At 37.7% G+C, this 16,233-nt stretch overlaps 1 protein-coding gene and 1 pseudogene across 2 annotated transcripts in view; one reads left to right on the top strand and one right to left on the bottom strand.

The window, feature by feature from the left end:
* Positions 1–7,684: 7,684 nt before the first annotated feature.
* The window catches only part of EIF2A (eukaryotic translation initiation factor 2A), a 37,193-nt gene continuing 28,644 nt past the window's right edge, over positions 7,685–16,233 (bottom strand). For both annotated transcript variants that reach the window (XM_034996999.1, XM_034996989.1), the window contains 4 exons: positions 16,106–16,219; positions 9,533–9,661; positions 8,684–8,749; positions 7,685–8,081 (listed from right to left, as the gene is read on the bottom strand). In XM_034996999.1, the coding sequence (XP_034852890.1) occupies positions 8,016–8,081; positions 8,684–8,749; positions 9,533–9,661; positions 16,106–16,219 (375 nt within the window). In that variant the 3' untranslated portion in view covers positions 7,685–8,015. The remainder of the gene's footprint in view (positions 8,082–8,683; positions 8,750–9,532; positions 9,662–16,105; positions 16,220–16,233) is intronic.
* LOC118005200 lies at positions 11,167–11,708 on the top strand (annotated as a pseudogene).

Below are 16,233 nucleotides of genomic sequence, written 5' to 3'. Positions count from 1 at the left end.
ATGATCCCAAGGTCCTGGGATCGAGTCCCGCATCGGGCTCCCTGCTCCTTGGGAGCCTGCTTCTCTCTCTCTCTCTCTGTCTCTCATGAATAAATAAATAAAATCTTAAAAAAAAAAAAGAATACATCAGTGATTTTTATATTGACATGTGCTCAGAAATGAAACATTTTTTTTTAAGAGTTGAATGGATTAAATGATTACAGAAATAAAGACAATTCTGAAAATATGAGCCTAAGAATTTTGGTAGGAACAGTTAGCCTGGAACAATTTAAATGCATCTGACTAAAACAAAAGTCAATGATACTATCTTTGAGATAAACATTTTGAAGATAATTAATGTTTACTGTAAATTCTGCTATAAATGAGTAATTAATTTTTTAAAAATCGTTAGGCTGCCAGGCCAAAAAACATTACATTATCTTAGGACGCATTATTTAATATTTTATTAAAAAAACAATTTTTTTAAAAGATTTTATTTATTTATTTGAGAGAAAGAGTGAGAGAGCACAAGTCAGGGGGAGAGACAGAGGGAGAAGCAGACTCCCCGCTGAGCAGGGAGCCCGATGCCAGGCTCGATCCCAGGACTCTGGGATCACGACCTGAGCTGAAGGCAGATGCTTAACCAACTGAGTCATCCAGGTGCCCCAGAAAAACAATTTTTAAGGTAATACATTGTAAAAGTAATCTATCTGTTTAAGTTTCTATTATCAGAAATAAATTAATATTGAAAGCAATTATATATGTGCAAGCACACACACACACACTTCCACCCACCCCGACCCTCTACACACAAAACATTTAAAATACAATTGTTTTTTTAAATTTATTTTTTTAATTTAAATTCAATTAGTTAACATATAATGTATTATTAGTTCCAGGGGTAGAGGTCAGTGACTCATCAGTCCTATATAATACCTAGTGCTCCTTACATCACATGTCCTCCTTAATGTCCATCACCCAGTTACCCCATCCCCAACTCCCTCCCCTCCTGCAATCCTCAGTATGTTTCCTATGATTAAGAGTCTCTTATGGTTTGTCTCCCTCTCTGATTTTGCCTTTTCTTTTTTTCTCTCGTCCCCTATGATTCCGTTTTGTTTCTTAAATTCCACATATGAGATCATAAGATAATAGTCTTTCTCTGATCGACTCATTTTGCTTAGCATAATACCCTCTAGTTCCATCCATGTAGTTACAAGTGGCAAGATTTCTTTTTTTTTTTTTTTAATGTCTCAGTAGTATTCCATTGTGTGTATATATATATACCACATCTTTATCCATTCATCTGTCGGTGGACGTCTGGGCTCTTTCCATAGTTTGGCTATTGTGGACACTGCTGCTACAAACACTGGGGTGTAGGTGCCCCTTTGGATCACGTTTATATCTTTGGGGTAAATCCCTAGTAGTGCAATTGCTGGGTCATAGGCAGCTCTATTTTCAACTTTTTGAGGAACCTCCATACTGTTTTCCAGAGTGGCTGCACCAGCTTGCATTCCCACCAACAGTGTAGGAGGGCTCCCCTTTCTCCACATCCTCACCAACATCTGTCCTTTCCTGACTTGTTAATTTTAGCCATTCTGACTGGTGTGAGGTGGTATCTCATTGTGGTTTTGATTTGTATTTCCCTGATGCCAAGTAATGTTGAGCACTTTTTCATGTGTCTGTTGGCTAGTGGCATGTCTTCTTTGGAGAAATGTCTGTTCATGTCTTCTGCCCATTTCTTGATTGGATTATTCTTTGGGTGTTGGGTTTGATAAGTTCTTTATAGATTTTGGATATTAACCCTTTATCTGATAAGGCACTTGCATATATCTTTTCCCATTCTATTGGTTGTCTTTCGGCTTTGTTGACTGTTTCCTTTGCTGTGCAAAAGCTTTTTATCCTGATGAAGTCCCAATAGTTCATTTTTGCCTTTGTTTCCCTTGCCTTTGGGGATGTGTCTAGCAAGAAGTTACTGCAACCAAGGTCACAGAGGTTGCTGCCTGTGTTCTCTAGGATTTAATGGATTCCTATTTCACATTTAGGTCTTTCATCCATTTTGAGTCTATTTTTATGTATGGTGTAAGGAAATGGTCCAGTTTCATTCTTCTGCATGTGGCTGTCCAATTTTCCCAACAGCATTTGTAGAAGAGACTGTCTTTTTTCCATTGGATATTCTTTCCTGCTTTGTCGAAGATTGGTTGACCACAGGTTGAGGGTCCATTTCTGGGCTCTCTATTCTGTTCCATTGATCTATGTGTCTGTTTTTGTGCCAGTACCATACTGCCTTGATGATTACAGCTTTGTCATAGAGCTTGAAGTCCGGAATTGTGATGCCACCGGCTTTGGTTTTCTTTTTCAACATTCCTTTGGCTATTTGGGGTCTTTTCTGGTTCCATATCAATTTTAGGATTATTTGTTCCAGCTCTGTGAAAAAAGTTGATAGTATTTTGATAAGGATTGCATTTGAATGTGTAGATTGCTTCGGGTAGCATAGATATTTAAACAATATTTGTTCTGCACATCCACGAGCATGGGACGTTTTTCCATTTCTTTGTGTCTTCCTCAAATTCTTTCATGAGTGTTCTATAGTTTTCTGAGTACAGATTCTTTGCCTCTTTGGTTAGATTTATTCCTAGGTATCTTACGGTTTTGGGTGCAATTGTAAATGGGATCAACTCCTTAATTTCTCTTTCTTCTGTCTTGTTGTTGGTGTATATAAACGCAACTGATTTCTGTGCATTGATTTTATATACTGCCACTTTACTGAATTCCTGTGAGTTCTAGCAGTTTTGGGGTGGAGTCTTTTGGGTTTTCCACATAGAGTATCATGTGATCTGAGAAGAGTGAGAGTTTGACTTCTTTGCCAATTTGGATGCCTTTTATTTCTTTTTGTTGTCTGATTGCTGAGGCTAGGACTTCTAGTACTATGTTGAACAACAGTGGTGATAGTGGACATCCCTGCCATGTTCCTGACCTTGAGGAAAAGCTCTCAGTTTTTCCCCATTGAGAATGATATTCGCTGTGGGCTTTTTGTGTATGGTTTTTATGATATTGAGGCATGTTCCCTCTATCCCTATACTGAGAAGAGTTTTAATCAAGAAAGGATGCCATACTTTGTCAAATGCTTTTTCTGCATCTATTGAGAGGATTATATGGTTCTTGTCCCTTATTAATGTAGTGTACCACATTGATTGATTTGCAGATGTTGAACCACCCTTGCAGCCCAGGAATAAATCCCACTTGGTTGTGGTGAATAATCCTTTTAATGTATTGTTGGATCCTATTGGCTAGTATCTTGGTGAGAATTTTTGTATCCATGTTTATCAGGGATGTTGGTCTGTAATTCTTTTTTGGTCAGGTCTTTGTCTGGTTTTGGGATCAAGGTAATGCTGGCCTCATAGAAAGAGTTTGGAAGTTTTCCTTCCATTTCTATTTTTTGAAACAGTTTCATAAGAATAGGTATTAATTCTTCTTTAAATGTTTGGTAGAATTCCCCTGGGAAGCCATCCAGCCTGGACTCTATAGTTTTTTGGGAGATTTTTGATTACTGCATCAATTTCCTTGCTAGTTATATGTCTGTTCAGGTTTTCTATTTCTTCCTGGTTCAATTTTGGTAGCTTATATGTCTCTAGGAATGCATCCATTTCTTCCAGATTGCCTAATTTGTTGGCATATCAGTTGCTCATATGTTCTTGTAATTGTGATCTCTCCTCTGTTATTCCTGATTTTATTTGGGTCCTTTCTCTTTTCTTTTTGTTAAGTCTGGCCAGGGGTTTATCAATCTTATTAATTCTTTCAAAGAACTAACTCCTAGTTTCATTGATCTGTTCTACTGTTCTTTTGGTTTCTATTCCATTGATTTCTGCTCTAATCTTTATTAATGCTCTTTTCCTGCTGGGTTTTGGCTTTATTTGTTCTTTCTCCAGCTCCTTTAGGTGTAAGGTTAGATTGTGTATTTGAGACCTTTCTTGTTTCTTGAGAAAGGCTTGTATTGCTATATACTACTTCCCTCTTAGGACTGACTTTGCTGCATCCCAAAGGTTTTGAAGAGTTATGTTTTCATTTTCATTTGTTTCCATGAATTTTTTAAAATTCATCTTTAATTTCCTGGTTGACCCATTCATTTAGTAAGATGTTCCTTAGCCTCCATATATTTGATTTTTTCCAAATTTCCTCTTGTGAATGAGTTCAGTTTTCAAAGCATTGTGGTCTGAAAATATGCAGGGAATGATCCCAATCTTTTGGTACCAGTTGAGATCTGATTTATGAACCAGGATGTGATCTATTCTGGAGAATGTTCCATGTGCACTCGAGAAGGTGTATTCTGTTACTTTAGGTTGGAATGCTCTGAATATATTTTGAAGCCCATATTGTCCAGTGTGTCATTCAAAGCCCTTGTTTCCTTGTTGATCTTCTGTTTAGATGATTTGTCCATTGCAGTGAGTGGGGTGTTAAAGTCCCCTGTTATTTTTGTATTATTATCAATGTGTTTCTTTAATTTTGTTACTAATTGGTTTATATAATTGGCTGCTCCCATGTTAGGGGCATATTTACAATTGTTAGATCTTCTTGTTGGATAGACCCTTTAATTTTGATATACTGTCCTTTCTTATATTTTATTACAGTTTTTGGTTTAAAATCTAATTTGTCTGATATAAGGATGGCTACCCCAGCTTTCTTTTGATGTCCATTAGCATGACATGGTTTTCCACCCCCTCACTTTAAATCTGGAGGTGTCTTTGGGTCTGAGTCTCTTGCAGACATCATATTGATGGGTCTTGCTTTTTTATCCAATCTGATACCCTGTGTCTTTTCATTAGGGGCATTTAGCCCATTTACATGCAGAGTAACTATTGAAAGATATGATTTAGTGCCATATTATTACCTGTAAAGTGACTATTTCTGTATACTGTCTCTGTTCCCTTCTGATCTGTTACTTTTGGGTTCTCTCTTCGCTTAAAGGATCCCTTTTAATATTTCTTACACGGCTGGTTTGGTGATCTAATTCTTTTAGTTTCTGTTTGTGCTGGAAGCTTTCTCTCTCCTTCTATTTTGAATGACATCCTAGTTGGATAAAGTATTCTTGGCTGCATATTTTTCTGATTTAGCACCCTGAATGTATCATGCCAGTCCTTTCTGGCCTGCCAGGTTTCTGTGGATAAGTCTGCTGCCAGTCTAATGTTTTTATTCTTGTAGGTTACAGACTCCTTGTCCTGAGCTGCTTTCAGGATTTTCTGTCTCTGAGATTTCCAAGTTTCACTATTATATGTCGGGGTGTGATCTATTTTTATTGATTTTGAGAGGGATTCTCTGGACTTGGATGCCTGTTTCCTTCCCCAGATTAGGTTAATTCTCTGCTATAATTCACTCTGGTATACCTTCTGCCCACCCACCCTTTCCTCTTCTTCTGGGATCTCAATTATTCTAACACTGTTTCACTTTATGGATCACTTATCTCTCGAATTCTCCTCTGTGGTCCAGTTGTTGTCTTTTTCTCAGCTTTATTCTCCATCATTTTGTCTTCTATATCACTAATTCTCTCTTCTGCCTCATTTATCCTAGCAGTTAGAGCCTCCATTTTTTATTGCATCTCATTAATAGCCTTTATTTCAACTTGATTAGATTTTAGTTCATTTCTCCAGAAAGGGATTCTCGTGTCTTCTATGCTTTTTTCAAGCCCAGCTAGTATCTTTAAAATTGTTATTCTGAACTCTAGTTCTGACATCTTACTTATATCCATACTGATTAGGTCCCATACTGTCTCTTGTTCTCTTTTTTGAGGTGAGGTTTTCCATCTTGTCATTCTGTCCAGAGAAGAATAGATGAACAAGAGAACAAAACAACAACGACCCCAGAGAAATATACACTAAACAAATCAGAAGGGACCTGAAACTGGGGGGGGGGAATATAATCAGACAGGTGAACAGAAGAGAGCAATAGACTGGATCCTGTGTGTATTTTGGTCTGTTAGAAAACTAGATCCCAAAATCCTAAAGAAAAACTTCTCCCTGGTCTCCATCCACAGTGTGCTCACCCAGCCTGTGTCCAAGAGTTTCTATCTCAGGCACGTGACCATGTTCCAAACCCTGTAGGCTCCTTTGGTGTGCACCCACGCAACTCCTCCCAGGGGAGGAAGAGCGATGGTTTTGCCACGGTTCTGCGGCTTGCTGGGCCCCTGCTTGGAGAGTGGTCACCCAACTGTGCCAAAGTTCCTGGTTTATGGCAACCCTGAGCTGAGAACCCACTCCTGGGATTGCTGGTTGCAGCCAGCTTCCCTGCTCCAATGCCTGGGAACTTTGCCACACGCAGGCAACCCCCCTCTTCCTGTGACCCCAAGGATCCTGAGACCACAATGTCCCACCTAGGATTCCGCCCCACCTGAGCACCTTTCAGGCAGGGACATTCCTCTCCAGAGCAGACTTTTTATTTTATTTATTTGACAGAGAAAGAGAGAGAGAGCACGAGCTGGGGGTTGGGGGGCTGACACGACGGGCAGAGGGAGAAGCAGACTCCCAACTGAGCAGAGAGCCCAATGTGGGGCTTGATCCCAGGACCCTGGATCATGACCTGAGCCGAGGGCAGACACTTAACCAACTGTGCCACCCAGGTGTCCCTGGAGCAGACTTTTAAAAAGTTCTGATTTTGCACTCTGCTATATCACTTTCCGGGACTGCTGACAGAGGCTCCCTCCTCTCACAGTTTATCTTCCCATTTATTGCCTCACATTCACTTCTCTGCACCTTCTACCTTGTAGAAAGTGGTCACTTTTCTATTTGTAGAGTTGCAGCTATTCCTTTAGATCTTTGGTTGCGTTCGCAGGTATTCAGAATGATTTGATAGCTATGTAGCTGAATTCCTGGGACCAGACGAAACTAAGGTCTCCTATTCCTCCTCCATTTTGGACTATCCCTCTGTGTCAAAACACCACTCAACTGTAATGAATTACCAAATCTTAGTAGAAGCTTTGGGATGTCAGTAAACTCAGTTATCTATTTTTATCTCTCAAGCTGTTTCTGTATTCTTTTACCTATCAGTTTAAAGATTACCTCTGAAAAATGAAAACCTGTATTAATGCAAATGAAATAAAAGCAGTTTCAAATGTTAGGGTGCCTGGTTGGCTCAGTCAGGAGAGCGTGTGACTCTTGATCTCAGGGTTGTGATTTCAAGCCCCAAGCTGGGTGTAGAGATTACTTAAATTAATCAAACTTTTAAAGTGACTTTAAATGTAAACCTGATAAAAAAAAAAAAATTATAACAGACTCTAAAACTATATATAAATTAGTTTTCATAGGTGAGTGTCTTGCATTATCATTACAACTTTTTTTCATCATATGAATAAACAATCAAAATAATCGAGACTCAACTATAGCAAAATAATCATAGTTCATGTTTCGAAAATATTTACTTCATCCTTAAATCACTAGATTATTTGAAATATCAAAATAAAATGTTTTACTATTTTCTATTTTTAAAGTATATTTACTTTAGAACTAAGCAGAAAAACTATTTCAAATACTACAAAAAATATAATCAATTTAGTACATTCAGATTTTTAAGGCTTTTCTTTAAAATTTGGACAATATAATAATTCTTTAGGATAAAAAAAAAGCCGTATTATATATTCAAAGGAAAAATTTCCCAAGCTTGTCTGATTAATTAATAAAGGACATGTTAACTTAGGAACTTATAACAAAGCGAACAATGATTAAATTTAAATGTTTTTATTCACATGTATGGTAAATACTGTCTCCTAATAAAAAAACCAATGACACTGTCTTTCAATCTGTCAAACTTACTAAAAAGTTCATGTGTTTCTTTTCTTTATCATGTGTTGACATGGTATAGGATGCAGGATGTAAAAATCAATTTAACAGACATTATTAAGTAACTTCACACATATGCAGAATCTTGGATAAATGGTTAAAATTATAGATGAAAATTAAATGTGGGCACATGGATATTTCATGTCCACCAATGGGTTTAACAGAAAATGTGTTTGCACTGATTTCTGGTAACAACTTGCTCTCTGTGAATCTTTAAATACCCAATTCCAAATCTTCCAGCTCCTGGAGAAGGGCTTTCTCTTTTTGAATTTTCTCCAACTAGAAATAAGTTTAAAACAACAAAGTTATTAAATAGGAAATGAAATAAAATAATTATTGGATCTACAGCCAAAACAGCAAAGGATAAAAAATTTATAAAAAGAGTATTTACACTTTAACAGATCTACTGGAAAATACAGATTTAAAAATACAAAGAAACAAGCTCTAATTTGTTTCTTGGTATGAATCAAGGGGGCAAAGGACAGATGCTGTCTTATTGCAACACTGAGGGTCCAAGAAATTTCTCATTCTACAATTGGGCTTCCCTCAGAAGGAGAGAAAGGAGCAAACAGGGCAGTGCAACCTGAAATATAGGAAGGAAGAGAATCTTATGTTTATTTTAATAAGTTGCCTTTATTTTTAACAGCAATGGCTTCAGTATGCCTCTCGGAAATAGCGATTCTCTCATTCACCATGATCTACATCTTATCTTCCCCTATCCTTTCTGTTTAAGTGTAAAAACATTTTATCAAATATATGGCATGTTTTCAAAATAAGTTTTTAAATTTATATGCTCTCCCACTTGATTAAAAAATTGTTTATAATAAAAAGGGGGAAGAGTGGTAGTGACTACATGCACAAATGAAACATGTAAAAATGACCTGATTTTTTTCGAGCTGTTTTCCAGCTGCTGCTTGTTCTTTCAGTTGTTCGATTGCTTTCAGTTTCTGCGAACATCAAATATAATGAGTCAAGAGAAGGAAGAATAAGTAATTTCAGTATTTCAGAATGCAAATTTTCTTAGTAACAACTCAATCACATGAATGGGAAAAATGAATAAGGAGAATCAGTTATTTTACCTTTGGGTCAAGGCTAGTCTATTAAAATGCCAAGGTAAAATTTTTTGTTTTTTAACTTAGATGTAAAATTAAGTACATTAAGAAAATGGGATTTGGCAAAAAAATTTTCAAGCTTTCAAGTAATGGTATACATGTACACGTATAAGTATGTAACTATATCACCAACTTTACCACTTATTCCAGCACTTCATTGTATCCAGACAATGTCTTTGGCTTTAAGAGATACTTTGTCATGCAGCCTGGGAAGACTCTAGAAACCTGGTTTTACCCCAGGGCCATCATCACAAACTGGTTGGAATATGACAAATTAATAAATTTCTTTTTCTCTCTGTTTCTTCATCTTCAAAACTGGGATAAATATCTGTTCCTACCTATCTCACAAATGTCTGATGAAATACTGAGTATAAAAGTGTTCAGCATATTTCTGTACAAAGGTACATTTCTTATTACTCCAAAAATCAATAATAAAGACTAATAACAGCCATTAGACATCTGGGAATAGAACTAAAATCAGTGCCATTCCCAAATTATAGTATTTCATAGTGAGAAAGCAATAATCAGAACTGACACAAACTTCTTAGATGCCATCTTTATACATTTCTCATGGATTTCTTTCAATAAGCACATCTGGCTTTTATTTAAGTGTCTCACCTTCTTTAGGTTCTTGATTTTTTTGTCTATTTCAGGGTCTCCAGAGGTTGACTGCGAGATAGTATTTCGTGGTGTGCTCTGTGGGGCAGGAGTAGGTGCCAAATCTGGACTCTTCTCATTTCTTGCTTCCTGCAGGAAATATTTTCAAAAATTCAATTTTCTAAAATGAAAACACTAAAGTATTTCAACCAACATAGCCTTGGTATATAAAATGCAGAAACCAAAATGCGATTTTATCTTTTATACTACATTTTATATAAATGATCTGAATTGAAGGTCTCATGAAGTAGCCACATTGTCCCATAACAGAAAGATACAACTTAAAAAAAAAAAAAGAAAATCACAGTATAAGGAGACACCCAACAGGTTTTTACTATGTCATCGTCATAGGGAACACTTTGCTAGATCTAAAATTTAGAGTTAAAGTAGAATAATAAAATAAAAAATAATACTATATTAGTAATAAAAGGACAAATGAAAATAAATGAAATGACTTTAGCAGAAAAAACCAGGAGGTTTCTGTATCAGCCAACAAGCATTCCAAATTTTCAGATATTTTGGGATGTGCCACTATATGAATGGTTTATAAATGTGAGAGGGCTCTTCTAATTTAAGGTGTCTGAAGTTTCACTTTCACGATGTCCTCCAAAACTCTAATGAGTATGTATGATCAAGTACATGTAATGGATAATGTTACCGGATTAAGTCCTACAGAGATTTATTTATAATCAGATCAGTGCAGCTCTGCCAAGGAAAACTCAAAGGGAGGCTGCTCTCAGTGTGATCAGACCTCTGATTCTGAACCACTTCGATTTCCCCTCAGGTGCCATATACTTGTTTCCTGGCCTTTGTGTGTGCTAGAACAACTTCAGGTTACCTGGCTGACCCCATTTATCCTTTAGGCCTTTTGGAAAATTCTCTCCCAACCCAAAAGACTGGATTAGTTGCACAATACGTGGTATGTATTCCTACTGTAACAGTGTATTGTACTATCCCCCATTAGACGACTATACCAGAGGTTTCTTTGTTCATTGTTGTTTGTGCCCCCAGCATAAGACCTGCTTTACTGCACATGCTAAATAAATGAAGTAGTCAAAGAACTACTCTCCTTTTGTAATTATGACAAGACATACATTTTGACAAGAGGGGGGGAAAAAAGTTATATAAGGCTTTATTGGCCCTAAGATAGGACTTCTATTTCTTCCTTATAGAGTTCCCAGCGGAATACATAAAGCCCCAAGGCCAAAACTTACTCAGAGTTCTGGGTAAAATGCTCTGAATACCAAAGCATCCCAGGGGGACACGAAACACAGTATCACTCCTTTATCTTCATATCTAGGAATGTCTGCCTGAGAGTTTTTGGAGAGTATAGAATTGGAGTCACTTTTTCTTTTTAAAGTCATGTTAGTTGTACTTTTTGTACATTCCAATTCAACAAATATTAATTTCTAACCTTCTATGTAAAAACGCATTACTGAGCAAAGCACTTAACAAAGTAGTCAGAAAGAAACTGTTTAGATTCTACTCTTAAGAAGCCTGGAAGTTGTGGCCCCGCCCCTGCCCCGCCCCTGCCCCGCCCCTGCCGGCTGGGGTGCCCGAGCCGCTTGCACTGCGACCCCCGCACCTCTGTGAACATGGTGCTGCGAGTGGTGCGGAGCGTGCGGGCTGCGGCCTGAAGTCTGCGGGTCGCCTCCGCGCCCACCGCGCGCTGCCTGCCGCGGCTCTGGGGGCTGAGGGCGGGCGCCGTCCAGACACTGCGCACGGGCTCTGCTGTGCTCTCCGTGCGTAAATTCACAGACAAACATGAATGGATAACAACAGAAAATGGTATTGGAACAGTGGGAGTCAGTAATTTTGCACAGGAAGCTTTGGGAGATGTTGTTTACCGTAGTCTGTGTGAAGCTGGGACAAAACTGAACAAACAAGATGAGTTCGGTGCTTTGGAACGTGTGAAAGCTGCTAGTGAACTCTATTCTCTATCAGGATTAGTAACTGAAATTAATGAAGCTCTTGCAGAAAATCCAGGACTTGTCAACAAATCTTGTTATGAAGATGGTTGGCTGATCAAGATAGCACTCAGTAATCCTTCAGAGCTGGATGAATTAATGAGTGAAGAAGCATATGAGAAATCTATTGAGGAGTGAAAATGGAACCCCTAAATAAACTAGTATGAAACAACTTAAAAAAAAAAAAAGAAGCCTACAAGTTCTAATATGTAGTTCGGTATTTTCATAATAGAAAACTAAAGGTTCATCTAAAACTAATGATGTAATGTATGGGGATTAACATAAGAATAAAAAAAAAAAGAAAACTAAAGGAGAAGAGTGGGTAAAAGGAGAAGAGAGATACTTTGCCTATCAAAATTCACTTTTGATATCAAGTAAGAATTTTAAAAATTTAGTTTGCAAACAGCTGAGAAAATTTTCTTCTAGGAAAGAAGGTTAATGTCAGTACATTTGAAAATCTATTAAAGTGAAATATGAAATTTAACTTTCTACCATATTTTAAATAACCAAGAGTAAGTTAAAATGTCTTATTATACTTAAATTCCGGTCATTCTCTGAAAATGATGCATATATGGTAAGATTAAATTCTTAGTTTAAATTCCTTTTGGTAAAGTTCATAAGCTTATAAAGTCATCACCAGTTTATAAAAGTACTTGTTTAGATTATATACCTCTGACTCCTTCATCTTTGATTACTTAACTCAGAGGGCTGAGAAAGTGGATCTTGTCATGGACCATTTTCCTTTGTTCTATCACACGACCATAACTAACTCCAACCAGTCATCTCAATAGACATTTTTCCAGAAACACACAGATGGTCAACAGACATGTGAAAAGATGCTCAACATCACTCATCATCAGGGAAACAAATCAAAACCACAATGAGGTATCACCTCACACCTGTCAGAATGGCTAAAATCAACAACACAAGAAACAACAGGTGTTGGTGAGGATGTGGATAAAGGGGAACAGTCTTGCATTATTGGTGGGAGTGTAAACTAGTGTAGCCACTCTGGAAAACAGTATGGAGGTTCCTCAAAAAATTAAAAATAGAACTTCCCTACGATCCAGCAATCACACTACTAGGTATTTACCCAAGAATACAAAAATACTAATACAAAGGGATACATACACCCCAATGCTTATAGCACCATTATCTACAAGAGCCAAATTATGGAAATAGATTGTGTCCATCGACTGATGAATGGATAAAGAAGATGTGGTATATACATACAATGGAATTATTAGCCATAAAAAAGAATGAATCTTGCCATTTGCAATGACATGGAAGGAGCCAGAGAGTATTATGCTAAGCAAGATAAGTCAGAGAGAGATAAATACCGTATGATTTCACTCAGATGTGGAATTTAAGAAACAAAACAAACAAGCAAAGGGAAAAAGAGAGAGAGAGAGGCAAACCAAGAAACAGACTCTTAACAACTATAGAGAACAAACTGATGGTTACCAGAGGGGAGGTGGGGGGCGGGGGATGGGTTAAATAGGTGATGGGGGTTAAGGTGTGCACTTGCTGTGATGAGCACTGGGTGTTGTAAGGAAGTGTTGAATCACTGTACTGTACACCTGAAACTAATATTACACTGTATGTTAACTAACTGGAATTCAAATAAAAACTTTTAAAAAATCTTCTAAAATAAATAAATAATCTTCTAATAAAGAGGAAGAAACATCATTTATAAAAATAGGATTCTTAAGTTGAGTGGGTTTCAAAGGCCCTTAAATCTCAATGAGAAGGAATCTTATACTGCCACTATGGAAAACAGTATGGAGGTTCCTCAGAAAACTAAAAATAGAGCTACCATATGATCCAGTAATCCCACTTCTGGAGATATACCAAAGGAAACAAAATCATTATCTCAAAGAGATACCTATATTCTTGTGTTCATTGCAGCATTACTCACAATAGCCAAGGTGGAAATAACCTGAAGTGTTCATCAATGGATGAATGGATAAAGAAAATGTGGAATATATATATAAAATGGACTATTATTCAGGGGCGCCTGGGTGGCTCAGTTGGTTAAGCATCTGCCTTCAGCTCAGGTCATGATCCTGGGTCCTGGGATCGAGCCCCACATTGGGCTCCTTGCTCAGTGGGGAGCCTGCTTCTCCCTCTCCCTCTGCTACTCCCCCTGCTCGTATTCTCTAGAGTGCACTCTCTCTCTCTCTCTCAAATAAATAATAAATATTTGAGGAAGAAAAAAAAAAAGGGAAATCTTACCATTTGCAACAACATGAATGAACCTGGGGGGATTATGCTAAGTGAAATAAGCCAGACTGTGAAAGAAAACACTGGATGGTATCACTTATATGTGGAATCTATTCAAAATAAAGTCAGGGTGCCTGGGTGGCTCAGTTGGTTAAGCGACTGCCTTCGGCTCAGGTCATGATCCTGGAGTCCCAGGATCGAGTCCCGCATCGGGCTCCCTGCTCAGCAGGGAGTCTGCTTTTCCCTCTGACCCTCCCCCCTCTCATGTGCTCTCTCTCATTCTCTCTCTCTCTCTCTCTCTCAAATAAATAAATAAAATCTTTAAAAAAATAAAAAATAAAAATAAATAAAGTCAAACTCTTAGAAACAAAGATTAGAATGGTGGTTGCCAGGGGCTATGGAGTGGGGGGGATGGGGACAGACTGGTAAAAGGGTACAAACTTCCAGTTATAAGATGAATAAAGTCTGAGGACCTAACATGTAACATGGTGACCACAGCTGATAATACTGTACTGTATAACTGAAGTTTGCTAAAGAGTAGAACTTCAGTGTCCTCACCTCTCAAAAAGTAAATGTGTAAAGTGATGGATGTGTTAATTAACTCAACTGTGGGCATCTTTTCACAATGTTTACCTATAACAACTTATTACGTTGTACACTTAACAATTTTTGTCAATTATGCCTGAAAATATTAGCTAGGAAAAAAAAAAGAAGAAATCTTATCTACCAGTACTTAAAAGGATACTACTAACTTGTAATATTCAGGGCCAGTAAGAGATCTCTACTCACATGATGAAAGGACAATTCCTGCTTTTATACAAGTCAAATACATGGAATAGATCATTATGCTTAGAATGATCTAAACCTGACCTATTTAAAGATATTTCTGGAGGGGCTCCTGGGTGGCTCAGTCATTAAGTGTCTGCTGTCCGCTCAGGTCATGATCCCAGGGTCCTGGGATCAAGTCCCGCATCGGGCTCCCTTCTCTGCGGGAAGCCTGCTTCTCCCTCTCCCCCTGCTTGTGTTCCCTCTCTCGCTGTGTTTCTGTCAAATAGATAAATAAAATCTTAAAAAAAAAAGATATTTCTGGAGATGAAATATATTAACTACAAAAGAGCACACTGATTTTTTTTTAAAGCTCAGATTTCAGCAGACTATGGTTGCATAATGCAATTCTATGCCTTAAAATAGTAATTGCCTACCAAAACACATAAACAATCTAGAATTGTCAAAATTCAACCATTACCAGCAAGTCTGCATTATCTGAATCTTAAAAATGTGGTCATGATGATTTCACTAACCAGATACTCCTAGCCTAGCTGATTGCACTATCACCATAAGCCATACACAATAATTTATCAGTTATTACACTGGTATGGTTTTTCAACTATAAAATCACATAAAAAATTATTTTAGAACAATTCCATTGTTTTGGGTACTTCTGGTGTTTAGACTCCCAGTTGAACAATTTCCTATAGTAATGTTATACTGAGTAACAAAATGGCTTTATGGTCATGCAATTTCTGATCTCTCTTAACAAACATACGCTTTCAGAGAGCAAACCATACCACTTCACACTGGCTTCAAGAGAAGGGTCTATAACAAGTAACACACTACACAATCCCATTAGGGTTTAAGGTTTTAAGGCCAGATCCACTTTCCTCACTTCCTCATTATACAAACAGAACTACTCAGAAATTCATAGGCAAACACAAAAGAAAAGGCATTCTGGCTATTTAAGTCTAACTCCAACTACATTTTATAACACAGTAGTCAAGTGTTGGGGTGCCTGGGCAGTTCAGCTGGTTAAGCAGCCGGCCGACTCCTGATTTGGACTCAGAGCATGATCTCAGGGTCCTGGGATTAAGCTCCACGTTGTCCGCATTGTCAGGCTCTGTGCTCAGCATGGGAGTCTGCTTGAGGATTCTCTCTCCCCCTCTCCCTCTGCCCTTGCCCCTACTCGTGTGCACGTGCATGCATTCTCTTTCAAATAAATAAATCTTTTTTTCACACAATTTTTTTTTAAGGATTTTATTTATTTATTTGAGACCGAAAGATACAGAGAGAGACCATGAGCAGGGGAAGAGGCAGAGGGAGTGGGAGAAGCAAACTCCCCACTGAGCCAGATCCCAGGACACTGGGATCATCACCTGAGCCGAGGGCTTAACCATCTGAGCCACCCAGGTGCCCCTAAATAAATAAATCTTAAAAAAAAACACAAAAAACCAAAAAACCCATAATAGTCAAATCTTTAGGACTATAATCTTTAAACTTTGAGGCTTAAATTAAGCTAATTTAACCAATTTTGCTTATTTTGTTTCAAAAAGATTAGTGTCCCAAATACCTGTTTTGCAGCTTTCTTAGCCTCATGCTTCCTTTGATTTTTAAGGGCTGTTTTTGATAATGGCTTATCATTTCCTGCTTGTGGTTTCATATTCTGAGGTGGTTCCTCCTCATGCTGTGGAAAATGTG

This window comes from Mirounga leonina, unplaced genomic scaffold, assembly GCF_011800145.1.
Source record: "Mirounga leonina isolate KUSES-001 unplaced genomic scaffold, KU_Mleo_1.0 Mir_115, whole genome shotgun sequence".
Lineage (NCBI taxonomy): Eukaryota > Metazoa > Chordata > Mammalia > Carnivora > Phocidae > Mirounga > Mirounga leonina.
The sequence above is the reverse complement of the archived record's forward strand: the minus strand, read 5'-3'. Positions and strand labels throughout refer to the sequence as shown.